This window comes from Meleagris gallopavo, chromosome 1 (assembly GCF_905368555.1).
Source record: "Meleagris gallopavo chromosome 1, MGAL_WU_HG_1.1, whole genome shotgun sequence".
NCBI lineage: Eukaryota > Metazoa > Chordata > Aves > Galliformes > Phasianidae > Meleagris > Meleagris gallopavo.
In genome coordinates, this window is record NC_139404.1 from 105251107 (window position 1) to 105278846 (window position 27740).

Genomic DNA, 27740 nt, shown 5'->3' on the forward strand with positions numbered 1-27740 from the left:
GAACATCTGATGTTTCTGCCCTCACTTTCTGAGTCCTGAGCACTTCTCACCTTTTAAGACACTTCTGTGTGCATCCACACTGTTGTTTTTCTCTCACACAAACCAAGCTGATATTGCTAAAGTGCTCAGAACTCCACTGATGTTTACTGGAATCTAGAGGGATGTGCTGAGTGTTCTATCTACCTCCATTGTGAAAACGGTTCAGTAGCTTGGTAGTTGTCTCACATCTCCACACTGAGCAGTGCTCCCTAACAAACACATTACACTGAAGAGCTATTTGCATTACACAGATGATGTCATCAAGTAAGGACCCATAATGCAAAATAACAAACTAACAGAAACATTCTGCAGGTTCTTCCTTACTGATCCTTAACATTCTGTAAGGCTATGCTGCCTGTAACTTTGCCCTACACAGTTTCTCTGTCTGCCCTGAAGAAGCCCAACCGTGGACTACGTCCATCTGGCAAGATTAGTACATTCTTGTAGGCACAGTCATCCAGCAAGAGCAAGTGTTTAGATTGTTGCAGGATAGGAACGAGGATCTAATATCTGTAGGGCTCAAAGACATAAACAGAGGGCAGTCTCAGTTGCAAACAACATTAGTCTTCCTACATTAAGAAGAAGTTTTGAGTCAGAAAGATTTGCATCAACAGGAGGGACTACATGCTACTGGTCACCTACACTAAAGTTACCATGTTTTCAAACAGACAGAGCTTTTGAAGATCTGTATCTGGAGGTAATACCCTATTCTCACTATCAGCCTATCGTCCTCAAGACACTCATTTCCTTTGTGTGGAACTCTGTGATCCTGCTCTGCATTCTCACCAGTTAGCAGCCAACCAGCTTACAGTGGGCAGGGGTCTCACTGAAGTCTGTAAAAAAACATCCTGGACAACATACAAGCAGTATGCCAGAACAAAATGATTTTTGGTTGGAGAAGATTTTGAGAAAATGAGAGCATCGTTTTCAATGTATTACTTTTCAGGAGTGTTGACACAGGACCTTTGACAAAGAAAAAAGATAACAAGAATGTAGACTAAGCAAACAACAAAGCAGATCAGAACTTTTCAACCTGGGAGATGTGATTGAGTATACAAGTCTAGTTCTGAACACCTGAGAGGTTTGCAGATAGCAGAGAATGACTGACCATGAGATGAAAATAGTAAACAGCAAGCGTAAAACAAAAGAGTACTCTATCCAGCCTATGATTATGCTGTGATGTTGCTGAAACTAAGAGTTTATTTACTTAAAAAAAAAAAGGTAAATGAGTGACTATCATAAGCAAAATACAAAGATCTGGTTCTAAAGTTTCCTGACTCACACTGTTGCCGACTGGGGAAGAATTACGGAGAAATGTTGCTAGCTTCTTGACCAATTTTTGTGCTCTTACATAGACACGCACACTACTAGCCAGTGCTAGAGAGAGGACGTTAGCTAAATTCGCTTTTGGTCTCACATGCAGCATTCTCACATGGGCCACATCCTGGCCCATTTGATGTAGGTGTAGTTTCAATGACACAAGCAACTGCTGTTGCAAATTCATACCTTTGAAACAAACAAAAAAAATAACTGACAACTTTAAAGAAATGTGTTCCTCAGAAGAGTAGAACAAACTTTGCTATTAGGAAAATGCAACTGGATGATAGACAACCATCTTACCAAAGGTAGTTGGAAATACAAAAATAAATCACCTTACACATATGCAGCAGTCTGATAGCATTATATCAGCAGGCACTGATTCAGTTTCTCAGTACCACTCTGACTACATCCCATTTGCTTTCCCTTTTATCATCGAATTCCACTTTCAAATTCAGGTAATACAACTATACTATTTTCATTACTGGTAATATTTAGCTACAGTTATTAGTGGAAGCCAAATTATATTATTCTTTTCCTCATCATGCCAGCAATTTTTTTTGTGTGTGTGTGTGTCAGATGACTCTTCATCTCTTTATGTTAGAATGTCAACATAAACTTATCTGCACCTTTAAAATGTGCATTGTGATCTGTTACCTGTTTGGTAATGACTAAATAAGGACTAAAAGTGAATCAATTATAGCAACCCTGCTGCTCAACTGCAGTTAACTTCCAGTTTTCAGTTCCAGTTTGTTACCTCATCTGCAGTTTGACCTTGCAAAGTTTTCAGTGACCTTAGAATCATCCATCAGTTCCAGGAAAAAGATAACAAAGCATCCCCAAATAATGACTTTATCATGAGCGTACTACTTCAAAGACAAGGCTAGTACTACCTTACAGCTTAATTTGTTGGCTCTGAATCTTTGTTTCACAGAACTTCCGACAGTAGTTCCATAACTGTAATGTTTCCAGCAAACGCTACCTTTTATTTCCACTGTTTGTTTAAAATTAAGAAAGCTGGAAATTGAATGCTGGACAGATACATAGACAAGGTCTATGATTTTATTTCTACTGTATGTGTTCATGTGAAAAGTCAAAAAAAAGTGTATTCACCAAACAGTCTTGAATCCTATCTCCTTAAAAGCTCTTTTAAGACAAACTTGTGAGGGATACATATGTCTAAGGGAAGCATATCCATCATATGACGTAATATTTTCTAAGAGTTATTTTTTTACACAGTAATAGCTATTTTTCCTTTCAGCCAAATTATCATGGAAGCTATTTTCTTTCTTTTTTTTCCCTGAACTGTATTTGTACTGAGAGAATAACATCATCAACAGCACTGAATTGCTACAGCTGAAACGAGGTAATCTTCTCAACAGTTGTTTTTATGAGCTCTGGAGACAAAATCTATCCCAAGCACTGGAACACCTATCATTTAATGACACTCCACACAGCCATGATTTCTAAACTGGATCAGCTACTTCTAGGTTCATAATTAAGTTGAGGCATCAACTGTGCAGCATACAAACAAAATCTACTTTGCAATGTTTCTGCAAGGAAACTGTCAGAACAAGATGATTGTTTCCAAAACTACCTCCTCAGACTACAGTTCATTTCATGAATAGAGAGAGAAATACAAAAACAAAACAAAACAAAACAAAAAAACATTGAATTTATTTTACAACTGACTGGAAATGTAACAGTACATCAGCAACCAGAACATTTCATTAAGTATTTTAGCCACTCAGACTCAAGCACCAAAGTAAAAGATGCATTATGGAACAAAGCATGTTTACATAGAAATTATTTATTAACTATTTTCTTTGTGAATCAGAAATGCTTTATCATTTACATCCATAAAAGAAAGTGAAGCCCGTATAAACTGCCTGGTAAAGAAAATATTCAAAAGGATTTTTTTTTTTAAATGTTTGAAAGGGCTTTTTGTCTTAATTGCTGAGCCTCTCACAGTATCTGTAGGTGGGAACTTCAACACGGATTTGAAATACTAGAGAAACATTGCTCTGTACGAGGGCAAACATCTCGAAGTTTCTTAGCACTCTTACCAAACTGAATTGATGCAGGGACAGCCAAGACACTGGTTTGTTACACTTTTCTGGGCCAGAAAGGAGAAGCAGTGGAGAATAGGAAAAAAAGACAAATTCTGTTTAGGTTACCTTACTGTCACTTCCACCCTCACATTTATCACAGGATGGTTTGTTCTACAGTTATGGTCGCTTCTCTTCGTGACACTTGCCTCACTTAACTTACAGCAGCATCTTAAGGCCCACAGTAAAGGAATGACAAAACCTACTACCTTACCCCCACTCTCTTTCCTCGTGTACTTGCCTCTACTTGTGAGATGGCATATTTCTTTTTGTTTCCTTTTCTTATTTCAGTCACTCTATCTGCAGGAGCAATAAACAACCAAAAAGCATAACTATGCTATCTTTTCATATATTTTACTCTGCATGCTTTGTGCCTTTGAACTTCATAACTGAGCATTTTCCTCTTCCATTACTGCTGACTCGGAAAACGGAAAAATAAAACAGAAAAATACTTCTATTAATGAAATGTGTTAAAAAAAATGCTGTGGCTACACAGAGAGTTTAGCTCTGCCACCACTTCAGATGCAAATATTAAGTATTCAGTATTCGGTACAATGCAATGCAATAAAAGTCCAAAATCCAAGATAAACTCATGGAAATTATTGAATAAGAAAGGCTATTCCCAATGTTTCTTATTCAGTGTTTTTCAACTTTAACGCCATAAATATTATGTGTGTTGTTACTATCCTTCCCTCCACAGCTTTTTCATCATTACATAAATTTGGCAACCACAGCACTATTATTTTCTTTGACTTTCAATCTTTTTGAGTTTGAAGCACTCAACCTTTGTGATTTTTTTATTACATATCTATATATAGGTACAGATACCATCTGAGGGGAACCTGTCTTATGAAATGAAGGTTATACAAGATATGTAAATTCTCATCAGTCTCCAACACAATAAAAATGTAGAAAAAAAATGAGAAGTGGCATCTTTTCTTTTCTTTTTTTTTTTTTTTTTGTTAGAACGGATGGAGCAACTTTAAACATTACTACCGGTTGTGCTAGAAAAAGATGCCATCAAAAGTCATAAGGGTGAAAGAGGGGGCAAGTTTAGCTCTTGCTTTTATTTATTTAGGTTTAGTGTCAGTCTGAGAAGAATGGATACCCGATATCCAAAGTCTTTAGAGATGTATGTTTTGTAAAGAAAGGCACTATTACCAACACATTTCAATCATTTCAGATCTTCTTCGAACACTAAAACTTGAGGCAAATCCATAAAAATCCCTCTAAATAAGGGTAGCTGAAGTGTACTGTGTATTTACAAAAGATGGAACCTCTCTTCTTTATGCTGATGGAGTTGCATCTTTCACTTAATTTCAGCCATAGGCAGATGATGAAATGATGAATCCCAATCAAAACACACATATCCCTCAGCAAAATGCATTTATTATCCTCTACATACACTGTGTTACATAGTTTTATTTTGATCACTGAGGCAATTTTTGAAGAGTCAATTATGATTCGTAAGTTGAAGAAAAGGTCACTACAGTGCCTTTGAAGCACTGCTACACAGGAATGACAGAAAAGCAAAGATTGAGTTTCATGCCTGCAAGTTTTACTTAAACAAATGGCCCCAGTTTGCCTACACACTTAGGTGCCTCTGTTAGTTTTCCCATAATTGTGAGGTCAGTAGTTAAATGAAATGGCAGATTCATCACTGATACAATCTTTGTCCAAGGTTTACAGTCTGGTTCATTTGTGTGCTTTCAGGGCTTGGGGACATTTTCCAGTAGCTTTTCTTTATCCTGAAGGGATTTGAGTATCCTTGACAGGGAACTAAATTAATCCTTACATTAAATGGTAACAGAAATGTGGCCTTCACTAGTTGTCAATTTAGAATTAAAAACGAAATTGCTTTCTCAAGAAGCAATAGGAACATGGGACACAGACATTCCAAATTTCCAAAAAAAAAAAAAAGATTACAGTCAATAATTCAGTGTCTATAACATGAATCGAGAATTGACAGAAGAGTAAATACATCTTCATGTCTGTTGATCATAAAACCTTGAATTCATCTTACAGGTGGCTATTTCAGCATGCAAATTAAAATTAATCGAAGGGCAAAAATGGGGCTGGAGAAATAATAGTAACTGAGAGCAATCTGAAAAACAAAGCAACATCAAGAAGCCTACAACTTTTAAGCAAATAAATATTTTACTAATTAGCAGTCATGAAGATGAGGTACAAATAGTCATTATTATGAAATGCTCCCAAACAACTATATATCTAAAATCTGCTATTTCAGAGTGAAAAGTCAAGATGCATTTTGTTCTTTAACTAAGAAGGTATTTTTTCTCATATCCGCAATACTTTCTTTTTTCTTTGAACACAGTTGGAAAGAGTAGCAAATTACTAAAGACTTGGTTACTAGTAGAGCAAGGAACTACAAATTTCATATTCATACCAAACTAATTGATTGTTATCAGATCTTAAAACTTCTCATGGGAAGTGATAGTTATTTTGACTGATTTCTAAAGAACTAGAATGTACTTCTTTACACACACATTTTCAAAAATTCATTACTCTCTTTTATTGAAATAGAGACATTTTAATATTAAATTCTTTGCTGCTTGGAAGTTGTTCTATAAACTTGTAAAATAGTGAAGATCTTGACAGGGATCTCTTGGAAAGAGTCCAGCGGAGGGCCACAAAGATGGTGAAGGGCCTGGAGGATCTCCCCTATGAAGAAAGGCTGAGTGAACTGGGTCTGTTTAGCCTTGAGAAAAGACGACTGAGAGGGGACCTGATCCAGGTCTATAAGTATCTGAGGTGTGGGGGGCAGAGTGGTGAGGCCAGGCTCTTTTCAGCAGTGTGTGGAGACAGGACAAGGGGAAACGGCCAGAAACTGCAGCATAGGAAGTTCCGCACAAATGTGTGCAAGAACTTCTTTATGGTGAGGGTGACAGAGCACTGGAACAGGCGGCTCAGAGGGGTTGTGGAGTCTCCTTCTCTGGAGATGTTCAAGACCCGCCTGGTCACCTACCTGTGTGACCTGGTGTAGATGTGCCAGTCAACAGCAAGCTGAACATCAGCCAGCAGCATGCCCCGGTGGCCAAGAAGGCCAATGGCAACCCGGCTTGTATCAGAAAAAGCAAGGCCAGCAGGACTAGGGAAATGTTTGTACCCACGTACTCAGCTCTGATGAGGCCATACTTTGACTACTGTGTTCAGTTTTGAGCCCCTCACCACAAGACGTTGAGTTGATGGAGAGCGTCCAGAGAAGGGCAACAAGCTGGTACAAGGTCTAGAGTACAAGTCTCATGAGGAATGGCTAAGGGAAACAGGCTTATTTAGCCTAAAGAAAAGGAGGTTCAAGGGAGATTTCATTAATCTCTACGACTACGTCAAAGGAGTTTGTAGCAAGGCAAAGATCAGTCTCTTCTCCCGGGCAGCAAGCAACAGCACAAGAGGAAATGGCCTCAAGTTGCGCTAGGGAAGGTTTAAATTGGATATGAGGAGAAATTTCCTTACATAAAGGGCTTTGAATCACTGGAACGGGCCACCCAGGGAAATAGCTGAATCACCACCCCTGGAGGAATTCAAAGATGGGCAGATGTAGTGGTACACTCAGCAGTGCTTGGTTAACTTAAGCTTTGAGGTCTTTTCCAGCTTAAATGGATTCCATGATGTGATGAGTAAAGAATTACGTAAAGAAAAACCAAACAATATACACACCCTGTACCCAGAACAAATCTTACTGAACCACAGGAACACTGCTAACCTTAACAATATTTACAGTTTATTAATATTTACAAATGAAAACTGTACATTTACAATGTAAACACTTTAACTTACATTAAAAAAAAGTCTCAAGCATTTGACGAACAAAACACATTTGCTTTCTTTGAACACAATGAAAAACAGAACTAAGCCAGGTCCTGAGTGGGAAATTTTAAGTAGTAACCTACAACTATTATAATGTAATTTTAAAAATCAACAAAATGGTTAAATTAATTAATGTGCCATAATTCTCATATTAATGCAAGATGAAGCCACATCAGTGAAATGTATGTACATAAATTTTGCTAGAAACGCACACAAAAAATGCTTTATTATACCATGAGAAGAAGGTTTCTTTCAGCAACGAGAAAGATATGTTATGTAATGTTTCTCATAATTTTTTGTTCAGACAGGTCTTAGTAACTACTATCTGTTATTGAAAATTCCTTTTTCAGGTAGGAAGAACATTCTGTTTACTTCACTGATGGGAATATCCTTCAGTGCTGGAATTGCTTCTTCTTGAAATTTCTTTTGTTGTTGCTTTTTAGCATAGTTATCTACAGGAAACAATGAAAACATTCCACATATTAAAGAAGTTTTTTTTCTGCTTTCAATAAATGTTACATAATGCAATGTAGCTACTACAAATACTATAAATTTAGTTACTGAACGATGCTGAAAACCCCATCTTCCAAACAGAGCAAGACCCACATCCCATCTGCCATACAAACTCTTAGGTTGCCACTAAGTGAGAGGATGATATGAGAGATATGTACATGCCTGGATACATATCTAAGACCTGTTTCTCTAATGTTGTCTGCTTTACTAATATGGTACACTTTACCACTTGGAAATTACTGCCATAAGGTAACAAAGAAGCAAAAGTCAGGCTTGTGGGAGATCTTTTCACTCTGGTCCTTAAGTATTTCCAAGAACTTCTCTTCTATGTTAAAATATTTGAAAGCTTAAAATTTGATTTATATTATTTATACCTACATATGTATATTTACAGAAATTATCAGTTAAGTATAAAAATCTTAGGAAAAACAAGAAATCCCACACAAAAAAGATTACCTGTAATAGTATGCGTGGAGTTAAGTGGAGCTGTACTCATCATGTTAATACCAAAAAGTAATACATAACCAATTCCTACAGCAACTAATAAATACGCTGGCAAAGCAACTGCCCAGTACCTGAGGAAAAAGATTTTCAAGATTATATATTTTCTAGTAACAAATGTATAACGATTTAACAGTTTTAATGTAGTGGCTATTTTATCTAATACAAACTTTACCAATGGGTGAAGAAACAACACTTCTGGGTATGGATCATGGCTTCCCCCAGGAAAATACCTGACTACAGAATCAGTGTAACTACTTTGGTATAAACCACCAAATAGATTCATTTACAGAAAGTTTTTACTTTTTATATTTACAGTTTAAAGTCTACTGTATGTTATTCAACAAACTCTATGAAAACAAAAATTCAAACTTATCATAAAGCATCAAAATACTACCATCCCTCCCAAGACACAACAAGAAATTTTTATTTTAAATGCTTATCCACATAAAATAATGTTTCACAAACATTACAGTTCCTTTAGAATCAGAAAAAAAACATACATATTCTAAAAACAGTTTCACAGTTTCTTATCTGGAAATCATTACATATACCCAGGCTTAACAGTTTGAGGCTGAACTTAAGAAATAAGCTTGAACTTACTTTTGAGGCCAGTATGTTAGTCCCAATGAGAAGAGCCAAGTCTCAGGAACGTATGCCCAGATAAGATACAGCACTGCACAGAAAAATGAAGAGTCAAAACAGTTCAAACAATACCGTTTTAGACCTCCTTCTTAAGTTTTTAGAGCAATACTCTCATACTGGGATATACTGAGACTACTTTGCTTTAGTCAATTTAAACAAAAATAGCTCTACTAAAATATGGTAGAATACCATCTCAGAAAAATCTTGTCCAGTACAGGGATAACATTTTATAGCCACTTATACAATAACACTTTTATATTTGCTTTAACATTTTGAAAAAACACAGAACATCCTGAGTTGAAAAGGACCCTCAACTATCGTCAATTTCTGAAAGTACTGTCCAAATTTGCTTCTCAAATACTGGAAATACTTCCTGACTCCTTGTAAGATAAAATCCAATTTCACATCAACAAAAACAATGCTGAGAGATTTTACTCCCCACCAACAAATCCAGTAAAGTTCAGCAGAACGTGATGAAAATAGGTTAGCAGCTAAGCAGTGACAGAAGCTACATTAATGCAGCAGCTTCCTGTGGGAAGAATGGAAGCCAACTTACTTCCTCTTCTACTTCTCTCCTAAAGGTGAGAAAGACTTACAAAAGACCAGCAACTCTAGCATATAAGATATCCCCAGTGAAATGCTAAGGCAGCTGTCACAAGAGCAGCAAAATGTTGGTGTAACCCTGATCACTTTCCACTGCTGTTAACCAAATTGACCTGCTTCCTTTCTCCAGTGTTTAGGTGAGGAAGGTTTTTGCATCCCCTACAAAGACAGCCTGAGAGCTGGGGCTGTTCAGCCTTGAGAAGGCTCTGGGAAGACTTAAGAGTGGCCTATCAGTCTCAGATGGTGGCTGTAAGAAAGAAGGGGACATGCTTTAGCAGGTCTATTGTGATGGCACTGTGGGAAATGGTTACAAACTAAAAGAGGCTTAGATTGGATATTAGAAGTTTGTTACAATAAGGGTGGTGAGGCACTGGAGCAGGTTGCCCAGAGAGGTGGTGGATGCCCCATCCCTGGAGACACTGAAGGTCAGGCTGGATGGAGCTCTGAGCACCTGATGGAGTTGTGGGTGTCCCTGTTCTTTGCAGGGGGTTGGACAAGATGGCCTTTAAGGGTTCCTTCCAACTCAAACAAGTCTACGATTCCCACTCCTCTCCACAATGGTTACTATGCGGCAGCAATACATATAATTCAGACATAAGATTTACTAAAACTAGACTGCAGGGGAGTTTTAAACTGTAATATGAAAGACAGCATAAAATTGTAAAAGAAAGACAAACCACATTAGAATCACAGAAGGTAAAGTATCAACCCACAGGCCTGGGAATTAATGCTGACTCCTCTTCTGTGGGCAGTTCAACATTAACATCACCCTTCTGAGACGGCCTTGCTAGAATTTCATTTGTCCCATAAGCAAAGCAACAATTTCAATACCCAGCATACTTACTAAAGCCAAACCAAGATCCCAAAAACAGAGCAAATCCGTATATTGCCCTTTCGGGCAGCGGGGCTGGAGAGTTCTCCACCATACTCACTGGTCCTTCCCTTTAACTCAGGGAAGAAACCAACAACGGTAAGAAGAAACCAGAAGGCTCTCACAGAGCAAGGACAGGAAACCAGGCAGCCCGAACCGCCCGGCTGGCTACAAGGCGGCAACCCCAAGCACCGCTGCCATAGGGTGGCGACTGCGAAGAGGGCAACGGCACCCGGCTAGCAACACGTGACTGCACCGTACAGCCTGAGCGACCGCTATCATACAGACCCTCTCCCGCCCCCCCTTCTCAAACCGGAAGGCGCGAGAGGAACAACACCCAGCCTTACTCTTCACCCTGGATATCGCGAGCCTACCAGGCCGCCTCCGCGCATGCGCAGTCAGAGGCGGCGGGCGCGGTTAGCGAGCGCATGCGCACTGCCCGCCAGCGAGCGGCAGTTGGAGGTTGTACGGAGCTACGAGCGCAGCGCTGAGGGGCGAAGGGCGGGCGGTTAATCGGTCGATTCTGGTAGGGGCTGGTGAGTGGTTACAGTGGTAGGTGCGGCCTTTTCATCCACGCCAGACTCCTGTGCCTCTTTCCTTGCAGCGGGAGGGAAGGGCTATCGCCATCTCTCCGCAGCCCCCAGCTGGCTGACGCCCGGGGTGGGGACCGGCGCCGTGGGGCCAGGCTGCGACACGTCAGTGGGAGCCGCGGGGCTTCCGGGCGGCGCCTGTCAGAGGGGCTGCCGGGCGGCTGCGGGGCTCCGCGCTCAGCGTGTGCGGAAAACAGCGCGGTGCCGCACTGTGGGGCTCCGGGGCAAGGCGGTACGAGAGGCTCGGAACGGTGCAGTGATTTAGCATTGAAAGCAAACAGTCTGGAGGATGTGACGCCCGGAAATAACACTGATATTCCGCGAAACTCTCGTAGGGATTTGGATAAGTCGTGTTAAACGCGAGTTGTTTGCCTCTTGGCTCCCTCCTCACCGTATTTCTCGTAATCGTTTTCTTTCAGGATCTCGAGCCATGGGTGAGCCTTTGTCTGAATCTGAGCTTGCGGCCTTGGCTTTCAGTGCTGGTTATAAATCCTGCTGTGAATTGGTGAGTGGGTTTGGGATGACATCTTCCACTGGGATTTCATAGAATTGTAGAATGTCTTGGGTTGGAAGGGAGCCCATAGCCCACCCACTCTGCCGTGGGTGCCCAGGGCCCCATCCAACCTGGCCTTGAGTGCCTCCAGGGATGGAGCACCACAGCTTCTCTGGGCAGTTGTGCCAGCACCTCACTGCCTGCTGGGGAAAGAATTTCCTCCTAACATCTAACCTAAATTTGCCCCTTGTAGTTTAAAGCCATTCCTCCTTATCCTATCACTATCAGACCATGTAAAAAGTCAGTTTCCCTCCTGTTTATAAGCTCCCTTCAGTTACATACTGGAAGGCTGCAATTAGGTTTCTCTCAAGCAAAAATTTCTTGTGCCACTCTGTATACTGCTCTCTTGCAGAAATAGTAAATCTGAGTAGGGCATCAGAGGCAGCATATCCTCTATCAGGTATTTATAGAATGCACATACAATTGTTGTAAAACCAGACAATGATGGGTGGGTCATAATGACTGCTTAACAAATCCCTTGGTTGTGTATGCAGGCCATGTATGGGATGACTTATCTAAGTGTCTCTTTAATCACAAAACATTCACAACTGTTCACAACAGTTAGTGTGAATTCAGGACTGTGAATTGACTGCATAGTGTTAATCTATTCTCTGTTTTTATACATATATATATATATATAGTTATTTTTGCTCAATAGGGCCACTGAGTATTTAGTTCTTTCTTTTATTTTTCGAACTGTAGCACTTTTCCTCTTAGAATATTTCCGTGAATGCTTTCTTTGACTCTTATTTCTCACTTTTTGCTATGCTTAAGGAACCTTCAGAACACTGAGGCAGTTAACCTTTTTAGTGCTTTTGTTTATGGGTTGTTTATCTGAAGTGTTGCCAGATACAAACTAGCTGGGTGACAATTGTTTATCTTGTAGAGAAATAAAAAGTACGGATAAAACGACTTTCTGATTTGTAAAGCTGTATCAGGTTTGGGACTTAGGAAAAGGTGTTGGGGCCCTGGAACAAGCTCACCAGGGATGGCACCGAGTCTGAGGGAGCTCAAGGAGCATCTGGACAAACTCTCAGCCATAGGGGTTAAGTTTTGGGTAGTCCTCTGTGGAGTCTGAAGTGGGACTCTGTGATCTTTTGTGGATCTCTTCTGACTCTTTATGATTCTATGACCTGTACTAGGGACCATTAGTAGTAGCGTGTCTCATTTAAATTTGTTTATATCATCCAAGATATTTTCTGTGCTATGGACCGAATAAAATACCTTAACAGTTGTGTTAATAAAATATTCTAAATGCTCTTTAAAGGAATGTATGTGCTATGCTGTTGAAAGCCCTTGATTCTGTGCGAATGCTGAATTTTGTTTCTGAGGTTTGCCTTAGTGGGAATGTCACCTTGGGCTTGATGTGTCCAGTACTAGGTACTGGGGATAGGGGTGAGGAGGATGAATTTGTTTGTTTTTAGTTTTGTAGCAGAATCCATCTTGTGGAGTGAATAAGACTTTCTCAGTCATCTAAGATGAATTGATTTTGAAATACCAGTTCATTTTTTCTTCTCTCTGTTAGTGTCCTGGTCTGGTGAATGTGTTGACACTGCAATAACTTTATTTTTGAGAGTAAGCCTTGATTTATGTATAGTGCTGTAGCAGTTCAGGACTATTAGTTTGGGCAAGACCATGTGATTCCTTGTCATCACCTCAGGTCAAGTTAGTAAGTTGTCATTGCACAACATGTTAGTGTGTCTGTGAGATCTGCTGCTGAAACAATAAAGGGCTGTGAAAGAAACTTTCTGAATGACACACTTCATATTTATATATTTTTCTCCACTTGTATTCAGAGATAGGTATGTGTTTCTTTGAAATGATAATGTTGCTATGCAGAGGCATAATGCATACGATATGCATCAAATGTTTATTAAAATAACAGATTTTGTAGGGTTTTGTAAAAGAGAAGGAAGTAACTTATTTTTCAGCTTGAGAGGCTTGCATGGAGTACTGTGCTTTAAGCACATTAAAGTATGTTGTTTAAACTCTTAAAAAAATTTTTGTCCATTCCTAATTTCCATAAGAGTGCAGCTGACTAGACTGTTGTGTTAGCTAACTAATAAAAATGCCTTTTGTTGTTGTTGTTTGTTTGCTTACTGGCTTGCTTTCTGGCTTTGCTAAATGTGAATTATAAAGACTTGATACAAAACGGTCTGTCAGAGGGATTTGTTAGTGCAAAATACTGCAAATTGTAAGTTTCCTTGTTTTCTCCCAGAAAACAGATGGCAGAATTCCAGAAATGGAGCAGATTAGGAACACTAGTATTGTTTTATTCTATGTGAAATGGGATGGGGGGGAAAGGTTGGGGGAGTTCACCTATCTCCGACTGGACATAGAAGATAGTGTGATGATGGTGAACACTGAATGAATTCTGTGAAGATTTTATTAGAAGCTTCTGTTCAGAACAAGTAGGTACACAGAAATCATTTTCCTGGCTATGTTATCTACATTAGTATTTTAGTTAACAACTAAGTAACTAGAGTTAATAATGACTAAATTTTAGCTAGTTACTGATTGATTTAGTTGATGTGCCTGCATTAGTGTTTTAGTTTGACTCGGGATGCTTTTGAAACAAATATCCCTGGTGTCCCTGTCTTCCATGCTTTGACTTTCATCGTGAAGAGGTATAGGATTGTGCTAGTGGGATTCACTGAGAGTGAGACTAATCTGTAAGATGCTTTTAGGAGCGTAGCTAATGTGTATCAGCCATGAACAGATGTGCTGTCTGTGGAAATAGACATGAGGAAATGTGAACTAAAACAACCCCTTCGAAAGTGTGTAATGTAAAAGTAGACTCCTCAGTACCAAATGCTTTGCTTCATAGTTTTGTTTCCTTTTTGATCATGCTACTTATGAAAACATGCAATCATAGAATCCTTAGAGTTGGAAGGGGCCTCTGAGGGCCATCTAGTCCAGCTACCCTGCAGTGAACAGAGATATGACAGCCAGATTAGGTTGCCAGCATAACCACAGATCATCTTCCTTACTGATCCTGTGTATCTGTGCTCTGAAAGCAAAAGTGTATTGAGAAAAGAAATTGGTGAGAGAGCTTAAAAATTGCCTCTGTTCCTCTACTTCCTCTGATGTAAAGATTATATTTTGGTTTAATACTTCAGAACTCCTTAAGTAACGTATTTGCAAGATATGCAATGTTAAGAAATAACATGTTTATCTCTAGGGTCATGGAGTATTTGTACAACGTTCTCCACATAAACCTAAAACTGGTATGTAAACTAAACCAATATTATATAACTTTCTCAAGCAGTATCTGTGCTGTGCTTGCATCTTTCAATTGCTGTTTCACTTTTTTCACCTCCTTTTGTTTGAGTAAGCTAAAATCATTTCTTCTCTGAGCAGAAGCATTGTTATGTTTAATTAATGCTGAAAGAGTTTTCATCTTACTGTGCTGATGCAGTATACTACTATGCATTTGTGAGAACAGTAACACTGACATATATTTAGGTAGTTAATACTACAAGGATGGACAGGTAAGATTGATGCTTATTACCTGTGTTTTAATTGTAACTGTATCTTAGCTATATAAATCTAAAGACACATTCAAATGGTTCTTAATAACTGCAAAACTCTTTACCTATAATCCTTAATTATTTTTTGGACAGTTGCAGAGAAGCAGATGGCTTTAGAGTATGCCAGATTATTAAATCTGGATTCACTACAGAAATGGTAATGTTTACTATGTAGGATTTCAGGTTTAACCCCCAATCTCACTACGTGAGATGAATTTTTGCATTTATTCAAACTCAGATAATACTGCTTCTGCTCTGGGATTACTTGATACCACCTCAGTAGTCCAATTGGGACCCTTGCCTTTTAAAGGCAGCGTCCAAGGGACGTGGGGTATATTTTTTGGAAGAGCCATATATCACATATGTAATGGACTCTAGAGAAAAAAGTTTTTCTGATTTTTTTTCTTTTCTTTTTGTGCTGTGTTGCTACATGCCACAATACATTAAGTTTGCCATAGAAAATAATTAAACAGGTACAGCTAGGAGAGGCTCATGTTGTACCTTGGAAATAGTATCTCTCCTAGCCATCAAGCAGCTCACAGCTCTTGTTAAGCTCCTTGTTAAAAGCAGACAGCGTTTATTCATTTATACATTTATGTTAATACAATTCAGAACATAGGTGATTCCTTGGGCAAAGAATGTAAGGTCTGCCAGCACGCCTGTATTCTTATTTCCATATAAATTCCCTCCTTCAAGTTAGAAAAATAAACAAAAACCTCAATTCATCAGGTATATTGGAAGTTTCAAGTTGTCTTCTTCTGATTAAATGGCACATAGGAATGCATTATGGAAATAACTGGTGATTTTGAATGTGTAGTTGGACTTTGATTACTTGTAATGCTTGAATTGTATAGTCTAGTTCTTAACTGTTTTCTTAAAGATGTTGACCCCTGTGAAGTGTGGTGCCGTCAGCCGGTTGACAAACTAAGAGAATATTGCAACGTTATTAAAATACGCATCTTTTGGCCTCTTCTCTTCCAAAGTGAAAGTAATTATTTGGTAGCTGACTGGGGGTAAGTTCTCACAATGAGTCATCAGCCTTTGCGTTTCTTTTCATCATCTGTGAAGGATAACAGATGTGACACTTGTGCTCTCAGTAGTGGTAAAACAATCTGCAGGAGTGTTTTTACAGTGAGCTACGTTACTTAAGATCGGAAGGCATTGTTCTTGAATATATGATGAAAATATTAAGAGGGTTTGTGAAGTTTGGAATCTACATGGGTATTTATGTGCTTAAATGGACATCTTGTATTTGAGAAGTACCAAAATCATTGCATCTTTTGTTTTTCCCCTTCTGAAATAGTTGATTCGAGTTAGTAGTCATATTCTTGCTTAGATCTAATCACTGTAGTAGGTAAGATTATGTTACAGAGTGTTATTTTTCTAATTGATAACCTTTTTTGCAGCAGTTTACAGATTTTAGACTGGAATTGGAAGAAACTCTGTGATTTAGAGCTTGTGGAAGACCTTGTTGATTTGACTAAAAAAGTGGTTGTAAGTATTATAACTTGAGACTACACTTTAATTTAGACATTTCCTTTTACTGGAGTGAATAAATTGATAGGGTACAGATTTTTAGAAATTTCATTTCAGATCATAGTTTTTCTTGCAGTTGAAAGAATCCTTATTAAGTACTTGCAGAGTCTTTTAATATGCTTGACTGGGGCCCTTTTAAATTGCTGAGAGAGTCACATCCATGGAAAAAAAGTGGCACCTTATCCTGATGAATAAGGTGAACAGATTTTTTTTTTTTTTTTGGTCAAACTGTTTTCTTGCTCAACAGATTATTTTTAAAATATATATTGTTGTTGACTTCATTCATTGCTGACTGTATGCATTGACAGTGTGGAGAATGACAAATGTTTTTTCAGCAAATGAAGGAAAGATAGTAGGCTTTTAGAATTTAAGTATGACATTTAAAAAAAAAAAAATTGATTTACTGAAGTTCTGTGTTGAACTCTGAGTGTGCTTTTCTGTCCACCTTACTGTTACATTATCAGGTACTCATCTGGTGGATTCACACTTGCTTATCCTCTTTGTGCTGCTCCCCCCTTCATGCTCTTTCAGTACTCTATTTTCACCTTCTTGTACTTCAGGATGTCCCTGCAGTTATTCCCCTTTTTCTCATGTGATGAGTTCTTTGTGCTGTTTCCCTTCATGGGAGCCTCACTCGGTGTTTATGAGAGGCTTTGTGTGTATTTCCATTCCCTTTGACCTATACTTTGCTTTTCATAATTGTTCAGCCTCTATCCTCTTGTAAAAGACAGTATATCCAGTATCCAAATCTCAGGAGAGGAAATGCTGCTGTTTTGGGTATTTTTTACTTGATGTGTCAGCTGGTACTTTGTGTAGATAACTACAGAAATGGCTAAAGCAGCTGGCTATCCTAATCAGGCATTGTAGCATCTTCACCATTTATTCATCTTTCAACAACAATACTTGGGGATTGGCTATTGAATACAAAAATATTTCCTGAAACTTTGAGATGGACCAGAGCAGTTATCCAAACGGTACTGCATTAAAGGGGAACAGAAAATGTTATTGAGTTGAACCTGAGTAGACAAACTAAAATTAACAGATGTTAACTTTTTTTCTTTTCTTTTCCATTCATCTTCTAGAATGTTCCACATTTTATTGGGGGCATACTGAGAATTGGCAGCAGGTTAGAAAATGTAAGTTTCTTGATTTCTTTTTAATTGGAATGCTCTTTTATGTGTGAATACAAACGAAATATTTCTATGAATATACAAAATATTAAAATGATTACTTAAATGTACAGATCTATATGTTGATGCATCCCAGTTGTTGCAGCTCTGAGCCACAAAATAAAATGTGTGTGTGACAATGTATGATCAATGAATATACAGACGTTGTAATTGAGAAATATACAAGAAATTTAGGCTAAACAGGTTATCATGCTAAAGAAGAACGGATGGAAAGCTGACTCTTGTCCTGGGCTTGCTGAGAAGACTCCAAGAGGAGCAATCTCCAAAAGATCCTTCCCCACTAGCAGTCAGCTCTTAAATAAGGTCAAGGGGAGATGCAGCCAGGCTCTTCCCCTTCTGGTAGCACAGGTGAATTGCCTTCACCTGTGCTCCCAGGGCTGACTTGTTGCTTACCTCAGGCTGTGATTCAGCAGTTCCCATACAGACAGGAGCTGTGAAATAAATACCATCTGTGTAAGAAGATCATAATGGGTGGGAATTCTGGGGGTGGCTTATATGTCCTACTGCTGGTGTGTTTGCTTGTCCTCTTTCTGTGCTGGTGTTTGTGTGTTACACTAAAAATCTTGGGATAGGCCAATGAGAGAAAAAACACTTTTCATATAATAACAAGGAATTGTTAGTATAACTGAAACCTTTCAGAATGGTTTATAACAGATTATGAATGAAAACAAAGAAAAGTAAATGGAGAAGCTCTTATGATAGTAATAATACAATTAAAATTGTGATAAATACATTTTCCAGTCTCTGACCCTATCTGAGGTGTTATGCTTAGCATTTACAGATCCTTGGGCACTTACAGTCAATGGCTTCAGTTTAGTGTGGGGAGTGTAAGCATTGCTTTTCAGAGTTCTTTGCTGTGAGGAATACTGTTGATGTTCTTCCTAATTGTGGAATTGACTTGTGTTTGTTTTTTATGTTTGCTAATGCACTTATGCCCCTTGATTGTTATTGGTGTGCATGTTCGAGTTACTTCTGATTTTATTATACTTCCTGTGTTTTATGTATGCTATATACATTTTGCCCCAGTTTTGTACATTTCTATGTTTGAGTATTTGTTTCTTTTTGCTTGCTTTCTGTTTTTATAATGAGTGTTCACCAGTTGCTTATTGCCACTGAGTCTTTGATGTCAGCTTGTGATATCTTTCCTATGCCTGTACTCTTCTCAACTATTTCACATATCCAGTTATTGCAGCCTTTGTTCTATTATATGTCTTTCATTTTCACATTTCTTAATATTGCACCATTATGTTAGCCATAGCAGTGGCAAGTCACTTATTGTTACTATTGTCTGTATATAAACTATTGTTGTACTGTGCAAAAGTGAACCAAATGAATCATAGCCACCTGATCAAGAGAGATTTCTGTTAGAGATGAAACAAGTTAGAACAGACAAGTAGTAAACCTGGCAAGTTGCTGTCCTGTGGCCTATGGTAAGCAATGGCAATGCTGTATGATGAGGTTTCAGGGCTACAATAGGACTATGCTTGATTACTGAAATGGTAAAAACCTTCAGAACCTCTCTTTTTTGGAGGCAGATGGGAAATATTCTTAGAGATTCTCATACAGTGGTACTGATTAAGTCTGAAGGACTGTGAATGATTGACTAAGGTTGTGGTATGGGAGCGTGCTAATCCATCTTTATGATCATATTCATGAAGATGAATCATAGCATTTGATAGAACTATACTTGTTAAGTTCTTCATTTTCTCTCTATTTCTCCGTCTGTTCTTAGTTTCCCTATGCTTATCACTTTTACTCTTCAGTTCCTAGTTTCTGCTGTCTTTCGTAGTTTAACTGGAAAAAAAATAAGTTTCTAAATCAATTTTTATGATTCGAATGGCTTCCCTCTGTCCTGTTGAAAATATCTGTCTGCATTTTGTGAATATGCTTTATTATGCTGTGTTTAAGTTACCTGGATATTTATATTTGTGAACTATTGCATGTTTGAAAGGCTAACAACTTGGGATCAAATGCCTCAAGCAGCTGCTATAAAAGAACTGTTTTTTGTGTTTACACAGAATACCTTCACTATTGCCAATGAATTATTTGGTTACTTGGTGTCTTGTTTTTTATTTAGGACTTTGTATAAAGTACTGTTTTGTTTGTTGTTTTTTTTTCTTTTCTTTAATTGCACTAGGGTTTCTTTGATGTTAGGGATGCACTTGATTGGATCAGATGTACAGGTGATATCAATATTCTGCAGAAGCTGGAGAAACTTGGTGATTTTGGTTGGCTCTATCTTGAAACTTTCTTTGGTGAATGTAAGTATGAACTCTCCTGAAGAAACAGTCATGTGGAAAGTTACCTGTGCTCAAGTTATGGAGTAGTAATGCTTACACTAGCTTGAAAGCGTCTGCAAGAGTGACTGGAAAAAGTGTTGTTGTGTTGTTTTTTGTTGTTGTTGTTGTTTATTTAAAGCAATCAATTCTTGTTTGAGTTTCTGTACATTTTCATGTTCACAGTGCACATGCTCTTTCTGAGCAGGTGTTCAGAATGGTTCCTGAGTTTGGAGTCCTTTGTGAGTTAATTGTGTGCCTGTAGGCTCTCAATCTTTAACGTAGGGACGGAATGTGAGTGTAATATTAATAGGGTTTTATTGTTAAAAGTTTGTCAGAGGGTTTTGTCTATGTTAATTCAGATATTGGACATTCATCTTCCAGAATTCAGCTAATGGGCATTACCGTAGGCTATTAACACTAGCAATAGAACTTCAGTTGAAATGGCAGAAGATACCAAGTCTGTTTTTCTTGCCTCTTGAGCAGCTTGTATTCTGTTTTGAATTTTTGCATATATGCACTCTAATTCAGCTATTACGGTAAGTGAGTGAGTGGTGGGAACTGGACTTGCATGTAAGCAGAAAATCTTTTTATAGTTAAGTACCAGGGCACGAATGCTTTACAACAGAAATCTTTATAGATCTTTAAAGTCTCAACTTTTTTCAAAATGAAACAAAATTTCAATTGATTGCTTGAAAGAGGGCAAATCCTTAAAGATTTTACTGCTTGCAACACATTTTTTGGGCTTACCCAATAGTAAATGATACCTATGTTTCAAAATTTTCTGCCATGTCATATGTTTCTATTATTTGTTTGGTATGTCAAATTTTGCTTCCAACCATACAAGGGAGCACAATTCTTAGCAGAAAACAAACTCTACTTTCAGTCTTGATTAATTTTTCATTCATTGCGTTTTTCTGATTTTTGTCTACAGGCAAACATTATATTACTAAAGTTGCTTTGGAAGATTGTAATCTAGTTGAAGAATTTAAAGCTGTTACCTGTGAAAACTGTAGGAAGGTAAGAGATTGTATCAGGGTGTTTGTCATTTTCATGTGTTGTGGGTTTTTTTTGGCCATTAAAAAAATGGCGAAATGATTAAAGACTCACGTTTCAAATGTTTAAATGAGTAATTATCCAGACATAAATGATTTCCTTGAGAGATCCTGACTTAATAAACAAAACATCGGTTGTTTGTGTTGCCATTGTACATTGGAGCTATTGGAGCACTGGAGTCTATTGCCAGATGTTTTTTTACTTCACATTGCAACTGAGTTTAATTACAGTGGTTTCTGAATTGCTTTTTAATTTCACAGAAGAGTGAATCTATGAAACAGAAAGGAAATGAGGAGTTCTCCCAAGGAAAATTTGATCATGCTATAGTATCATATACTAAAGCCATAGAGTTTTGGTAAGAATTCAACTGATTTAACTAGATTGTGTTGTGTCATGTGCACTCAGCTTATTGGGATTTATTAAGATTTTGTTTAGTTTTACATGAACCAGTCTGTAAGTCAAATGATGTCTAATTAAAAAAAAAAAAAAAAAAAGGGGTTACACAACTTTTTTTTCTTGCTAATGGTTGTTTGCACTTCTTCTTTCCAAGAGTTTCCATTAGGTTTAGATGACTAAATAATGAGTAAATCTGAATTCCATAAAAATTTGATACAGTTTTTAAATTTTGTCCATAGTTTTATAACTGTGTGGTTGATGGGAATAGCATTTTGCTGTTGTCTTTCTTCAAATTTTGTCACATAGTACATAGTGTCACATCTCAATCCCAAATTCAAGCTGATTTCAACTTTCCTGGACTTTATTTTCTTTCTCCTTCTCTGACTGAGCTGATTTTCATCTGCTTCATCATCACACTTCTTCCCCAGCTAGCTGCATCCTTTTGTTTTGTTTCAAGTGGTTGCTGGATTACATACACAGGTTTCCCCCTCCCCCCCACTCTTCTGTAGGTACTTTGGGAGCAGTGCTTTAGTTCTTTGGAACTGCTGTTTGATTGGCCCAGTCAGACAAATGGTTATGAAACAAAGTTCTGGAAGCAGTGATCCAAAAGTGTTTGTGAAATGTTTGACTTAATTGGAGGTTAAGCAAAACAAAATGGGACGTATGTGGCAGTCAAGCTAGATTTTCCATGATTCACACCAATTTCTTTTTTTCTTTTTCCCCAAGCAAAGCAGAGATGGGAGGGAGTGTACTAGCTGTGTCTTTGGATGGCTTGAGTTGTGTTTTGATGTATCTGTCACAGCAAAGTATTGGGGGGCAGAATCTAAATCTATCTTCTTTTATACTTTTCACCTCACTAATCTTACAAATTGCTACATAATTAAAATAATAATGTTAATGACCTGTAAATTGCTGAGACTATTGAAGGAAACTTGTGTGTAATTGTTTGCAGTGTTTGTTCTGTGGTGTTTGCAGACAGTTATTGGGAGAACTTTTCCTTAAGATTCCCAAAAGCAATATATATTACAAACTTTTTTTTTTTCTTAAGTCCTGCAAACCATCTTCTGTATGGAAACCGAGCTCTTTGTTTAATTCTCACGAAGCAGTACAAGTAAGTAGCCCTTGTTTATAATCTGAAATATTGTGATCTCCTGTAAATGCAAATTAACACTGAACAAAGAAAGTATTTAAAAAAGTGTATATAGTAATTGGGATGTCAGTACCTCAGGAAACTGATATTAAGAGAAAAGAGTAATGTTAGTTGTATTCACTGGTAGTATGTAATGCTATTTAAAGTTTGGAACAGTGGGGAGGTTATATGAATGGGAGAAAAAAAAACCAAACCTTTAGTACCAGTGAGTGCTGTGATTTATGAAACCTTTTAGAGAAGAATGTATTTCTGGGATTATCGTTCATTAAGCCAGTTGTTAAGCTAAAAATCTTGTTTGTAACCAAGGTGGATGTATATATATTTTTTTATATAAAGGTTTTGTTGTAGTAAAACTGAAATCTTAAGGGTCTGATTATTATAAATCCAGACCTAATTGTTGCAAGAAAAAGAAATAACAATAGAATTAAAAATTGACATCCATACAGTTCATAGTTTCTGCCCATTTTCTTGGTGCTGTGCTCAATTCTGTGCAGATTACATTTGATCTTCACTATACATGGTACTTCTAATGGATATTAGATACTTTTTATTTGTTATTCTTGAAGCCCTTTTTGTCCGCGTCTGGCATGTCTTTAACTGACCATTGGTGAGTAGTTAATGGCTGTGAGGTCTCCAGGCCAAGCCACTGGCTTTATTTGTTTCTGCTTCACTTGAAGTAGTCTTCTCAGATAATTTCAGTCATCTCCTTCCTTGAGAATTCTCAGTTATGTCTATTCTCTCTGGCCTTTTTGCAGGTGAATGAACTGTTCTTTTATTTATCTTAAATTTTTATAGTGCTGTGTGCATTGAAGTCCTGGTCTGTAGATTTTTCTGAAGTCTGAATAATAAATCTCTCTTCTTTTTCCTTCCTTCTCTTTAAGGAGAGCCCTTGCTGATGGAAAAAGGGCCACTATTTTGAAGCCTAATTGGCCAAAGGTTAGTTTCATGCATGTTTCAAAATTGTCTTTTGCTAGTATTGTAAACCAAACATAGGATCCCAGAGTCTGAATTACAGATATCACACAGGTAGATAGGAAGTGTTCATATCTGCATTTAGCATTGCTGACAGTAGAATGAATAAAGTGGGAATTTTGCTTCAGTCAGACAAGCACGTAGCTTTCTTGCATATTTATGTTAAAAATGTTATTTTGGTGCACTTACATACAAGATGTTCTGCGTGTGTAAAGAAAAAAATACTTATTACTTCATAATGCATTGCTGTGTTATCACAGTGCTTTAAAAAGAGTACATGTAGTCCATAGAGTAATGAAAACCCTGTTTAATGGGCAAAATGTATTTCCTTGTATTCTTGGACTAAGAAAGATTAAAGAAGGGGTAGTTACAGAATTGCAAATCAGTAGTGGAAATTGGAAAGGAAAAACAAAATTGCTGTTGTCTGAAGCCAGAGGCTAGATACTGCTTCTGATGAATTATTTTCTGTTTCAGTGTGCTGAGTAGTTGAAAACTTTGGTCATTCATGGGTGCAATAGATTTTTTTTTTTAGAGTGTGCAGTATTTCTACTTCATACCGTCCAGTGTATTTCAACTGTTTGAAATATAAAGTATATCCTTATTTGAATGAACACTTAAACTGATATCCATACAGGGTCATTACCACTTCTGTAAGGCACTGTCATTACTGGGGGAACATGAACTGGCTTTAGAAGCTAATGAGAGAGCTCAGGAACTGTGCAAGAATATTCTTGATGGACTTAAGGATCTTATTCAACAAAATGACAAGTTAAAGAAGACATTAGAAGAAATCAAAGGTAACCTTTTCTGATTTCAAGATTTACCTTAAAAAGAAATCCTATTTATTGGTAGCTTTCCTTTGAAAACAGCTAATGTTTTTTCCTTCCTGTAAAATTTTCTATAGGTACTAAAGAATATAAGCAGAAACCAAAGAACTTACTACTTGAGAAAAAGTAAGCAACTGCTAAATTCGCTTTTTTTTTTTTTAATTAACAATATTTAATATAAGATTTAGGTAATACATGTCATAGATGTTTACTGATATATTACAGTTTAAGGAATAAAAATGAAAGAAATAAGACTATCAGAACTGCAGCCAAAATGTGGCCTAGTAGTAAAGAGGACTTCTAGGTTCTGAATAAGCTATCTTCTGGTGCTTCCTACTGCCAAGTAGTCTCCTTCAGCATATTAAGTTCTAGCCATGTTGGAACTAACAGGAAACAATTACAGTTTTGTATTTTTTGTCCACGCTGTTTCACATACACTGTTGAAAATGTTTCTGTAATCACGTCCTCTGTTTGTGTTCACTTTGTTGTATGATTTTCATGGGGAGATTAAGCTGATTCAAGTATTCATTATGAGAGGAACTGAATGCTAGCAAATGAGCTGTGGCAGTGGTAAAAAAAAAAAAATATATATATATATATATATATGAATGTTAATTAATAAGAACTTGGTTTTGTCATATCTGTTTTAATCTCTCCAGGGAAAGCAAAAGAGTTAAAAGGGGTTCCACATTCATACATTCAACTGTGTTACAGCATAATCCTTAACTTTGCATTAAATGCCTATGAAAGACTGTTTTGGTTTCTGCTGCTCTACTTTTTGTGATGGAGAAAATTGTGGTTTTTTTCTTGTGTCACTTTGTTTTTTGTTAGAGATCTTTGCTTAAGCTAATACCGTGTGCCTTGAAGGTTTAAAAAATATATGTTTGATCAAGTGCTTTAAATATGTTTGTGGCATGAGAGCTTCTGTGAGGATAGGCTTTTATTTATTTTATTCACAGCAAATATATGTGATATATTTTAAATGTTAACGTTGGAAGAACTAGGATTCTCTCTTTTTACTTTTCAGGGACAGCAGTTCTTCAGAATCTCATTTGATCATTTCTCAAGAGCGAAAAGAAATAGGGAAGGACAGAAAACAAATGCAGTTCAATCACGAAGATGACCATTATCATCAAAAACATGATACCACCATAAGATACGCTACAGATGGAATTCCAAGACTATCAGTATGTTAATTTTCTCCATTCCAGAATATGCCATTTAATGTGTGGCTGAAATTTTGCTCCAGTAGTATTTTAATAATTGTTTACTTGCTCAGCTAAGTGCAAGAGGAGTGCCTTTATATTGAAAGTGCTCTCAATTCAAGAGGATTCTGTTAGTGTCTCGTGGTGTAATAGAGTTCAGTAGAAGATGCTTTTGCAAAACTTAAATCATATACAGGATTTTTCCTGAAGAGGAACATTTTGTACTGATGTTGCAATGCTAAGGTATTTGCGTGGTTACAGACCACTGTTTTGTTGTTCTGTGAAGCAATTTTTTCCTCTACAGAAAGCAGTGTTCTTTTAATAGTACTCCTAGAAGGCTCTGGGCAGACCTCGTTGTGGCCTTCCAGTACTTGAAGGGAGCATATAAACAGCCGTTCCCCCTCCTGTTTACGAGGGCGGATAGTGATAGGACAAGGGGAGATGATTTTAAACTGAGACAGGAGAGGTTAAGGTTAGATATTAGGAGGAAGTTTTTCACACAGAGGGCGGTGACGCACTGGAACAGGTTGTCCAAGGAGGCTGTGGATGCCCCATCCCTGGAGGCATTCAAGGCCAGGCTGGATGTGGCTCTGGGCAGCCTGGTCTGGTGGTTGGTGACCCTGCACATAGCAGGGGGGTTGAAACTGGATGATCATTGTGGTCCTTTTCAACCCTGGCTGTTCTATGATTCTATGATTTATATTTAAAACTAGGATTTTGTGGTTCTCAGACATGTGTTTGGCTTGTGTGTTTGAAACGAGCGTAATATACTGTCAGAACTCAGAGTCAGAGATGTCCCAAATTGGAAGGGACCTGTAAGGATTGTTGGGTCCAAGTTAGTCCTTAAAATTTAAATAACTGTTTACAAGCATAAGTGTTCTACTAGATTATTTTTATTAACTTTTTGGTGAGGAAGACTCAGAAGATAAAATGAGACTTAAAACTTTGTTCTCTGATCAGGGTTGAGTTTTGTTCAGGATACAAACAAGGATACTCAGTAGAGAAGGGTGGCCAAAGAAATCTACCAACAAAAGCCTCTAACTCTGCCTTTTAGACTATTACTTTGCTTTTAAAGTGCAAAGGTTTTTCGTGTTGTGGATTAAACTCAGCAAATAACCTTCTGAGTTTTTATAGAAGGGTGGGACAATGAGTGAAGATGACGCAATAGTTAGGAAACTGAAACTAAGGTACAAAGGCAAAGGGAGGGAAACATTAGTTGGAATAACTTGCTGGAAAAGACAGTGAGCTCCAGAACGTACAAGAAGTGCTTAAAGTTTTTGATTGTCTTTTGAGAGCTTGAATCTGCCTTTGTGCATGCGAATCTTCATAATGTAGGTCTGTATAAATTTATCTTTAAGAATGTTATTTCAAAAAAGCTGGCATTTTTAGATCATGTAAATTGTTATGAAATTAGGGAAAAGTGTGTATACGAGTACGGTTTGATTAATTGAAATTTTCTTAGGGGACATAGTATATGATATACTTGTGATTTCATTGTTGAAATTGTAATTTGTAATTTAATTGTAACTTCCACAAAGTACTGAAATGAGCAAATCAGTTTTTAGATTTAAAGATTGTTTCTGTTAATGTGCAGTGAGATGACTATGAAGCTTGAATAATTTTTATTTTCTGTGTAAAACCAAACTACTGTATTTGGCATTAGGTGACCAACCTGCCCAGGACAGAAAACGAAGTGTGTTCTCTGGACTTTCCACCAAGTGAGTTTGTTTAACCGTTTATCATGTCTGGGTCAATTCTTCCTTCACTGCTGTTGTTATTAATAAGCAAGTTTATATAGTGTCATTTTCACAACAATAAGCTATTATGTTGTTGTTTTTATTTTCCTGTTAGGCGCAGTTACTTAGTTACTCCTATTTCTGTGTCTTATTTCCTTTCCTCTTTTGTGGTTTCAGTCTGATTTATATGGATGATCTTGGAATTTAACGTGGAACTGAAAAGTAAAATGCTAAGTCAGAGGCTGGAAATAACTTTCCTTGTTTTAAGATAGTTTTTGGATCTAAAAGGAATTAAAAT

General features: G+C 37.5%; 2 protein-coding genes across 5 annotated transcripts in view; one reads left to right on the forward strand and one right to left on the reverse strand.

Moving 5' to 3' along the window:
- Nucleotides 1-7184: 7184 nt before the first annotated feature.
- On the reverse strand, nucleotides 7185-10766 carry PIGP (phosphatidylinositol glycan anchor biosynthesis class P). The gene is made up of 4 exons (XM_003202933.4): nucleotides 10399-10766; nucleotides 8910-8982; nucleotides 8262-8380; nucleotides 7185-7744 (listed from the first exon to the last, which is right to left on the reverse strand). Exons 1-4 carry the CDS (start codon nucleotides 10478-10480, stop codon nucleotides 7614-7616), a joined length of 405 nt encoding a protein of 134 aa, XP_003202981.1. The 5' UTR covers nucleotides 10481-10766; the 3' UTR covers nucleotides 7185-7613.
- A 45-nt stretch (nucleotides 10767-10811) lies between these two features.
- TTC3 (tetratricopeptide repeat domain 3) overlaps nucleotides 10812-27740 on the forward strand; it is a 61568-nt gene continuing 44639 nt past the window's right edge. The window contains exons 1-15 of one of the 4 annotated variants that reach the window (XM_085242889.1): nucleotides 10812-10961; nucleotides 11435-11520; nucleotides 14750-14795; nucleotides 15979-16111; nucleotides 16505-16592; nucleotides 17717-17770; nucleotides 19962-20085; nucleotides 21035-21120; nucleotides 21417-21511; nucleotides 22601-22663; nucleotides 23584-23638; nucleotides 24309-24471; nucleotides 24579-24627; nucleotides 25529-25688; nucleotides 27370-27424. In XM_085242889.1, the coding sequence (XP_085099015.1) occupies nucleotides 11446-11520; nucleotides 14750-14795; nucleotides 15979-16111; nucleotides 16505-16592; nucleotides 17717-17770; nucleotides 19962-20085; nucleotides 21035-21120; nucleotides 21417-21511; nucleotides 22601-22663; nucleotides 23584-23638; nucleotides 24309-24471; nucleotides 24579-24627; nucleotides 25529-25688; nucleotides 27370-27424 (1246 nt within the window). In that variant the 5' untranslated portion in view covers nucleotides 10812-10961; nucleotides 11435-11445. Of the gene's footprint in view, nucleotides 10962-11434; nucleotides 11521-14749; nucleotides 14796-15978; nucleotides 16112-16504; nucleotides 16593-17716; nucleotides 17771-19961; nucleotides 20086-21034; nucleotides 21121-21416; nucleotides 21512-22600; nucleotides 22664-23583; nucleotides 23639-24308; nucleotides 24472-24578; nucleotides 24628-25528; nucleotides 25689-27369; nucleotides 27425-27740 lie in introns of those variants that run through there. The other 3 variants (XM_085242898.1, XM_085242882.1, XM_085242875.1) reach the window with 3 other exon arrangements.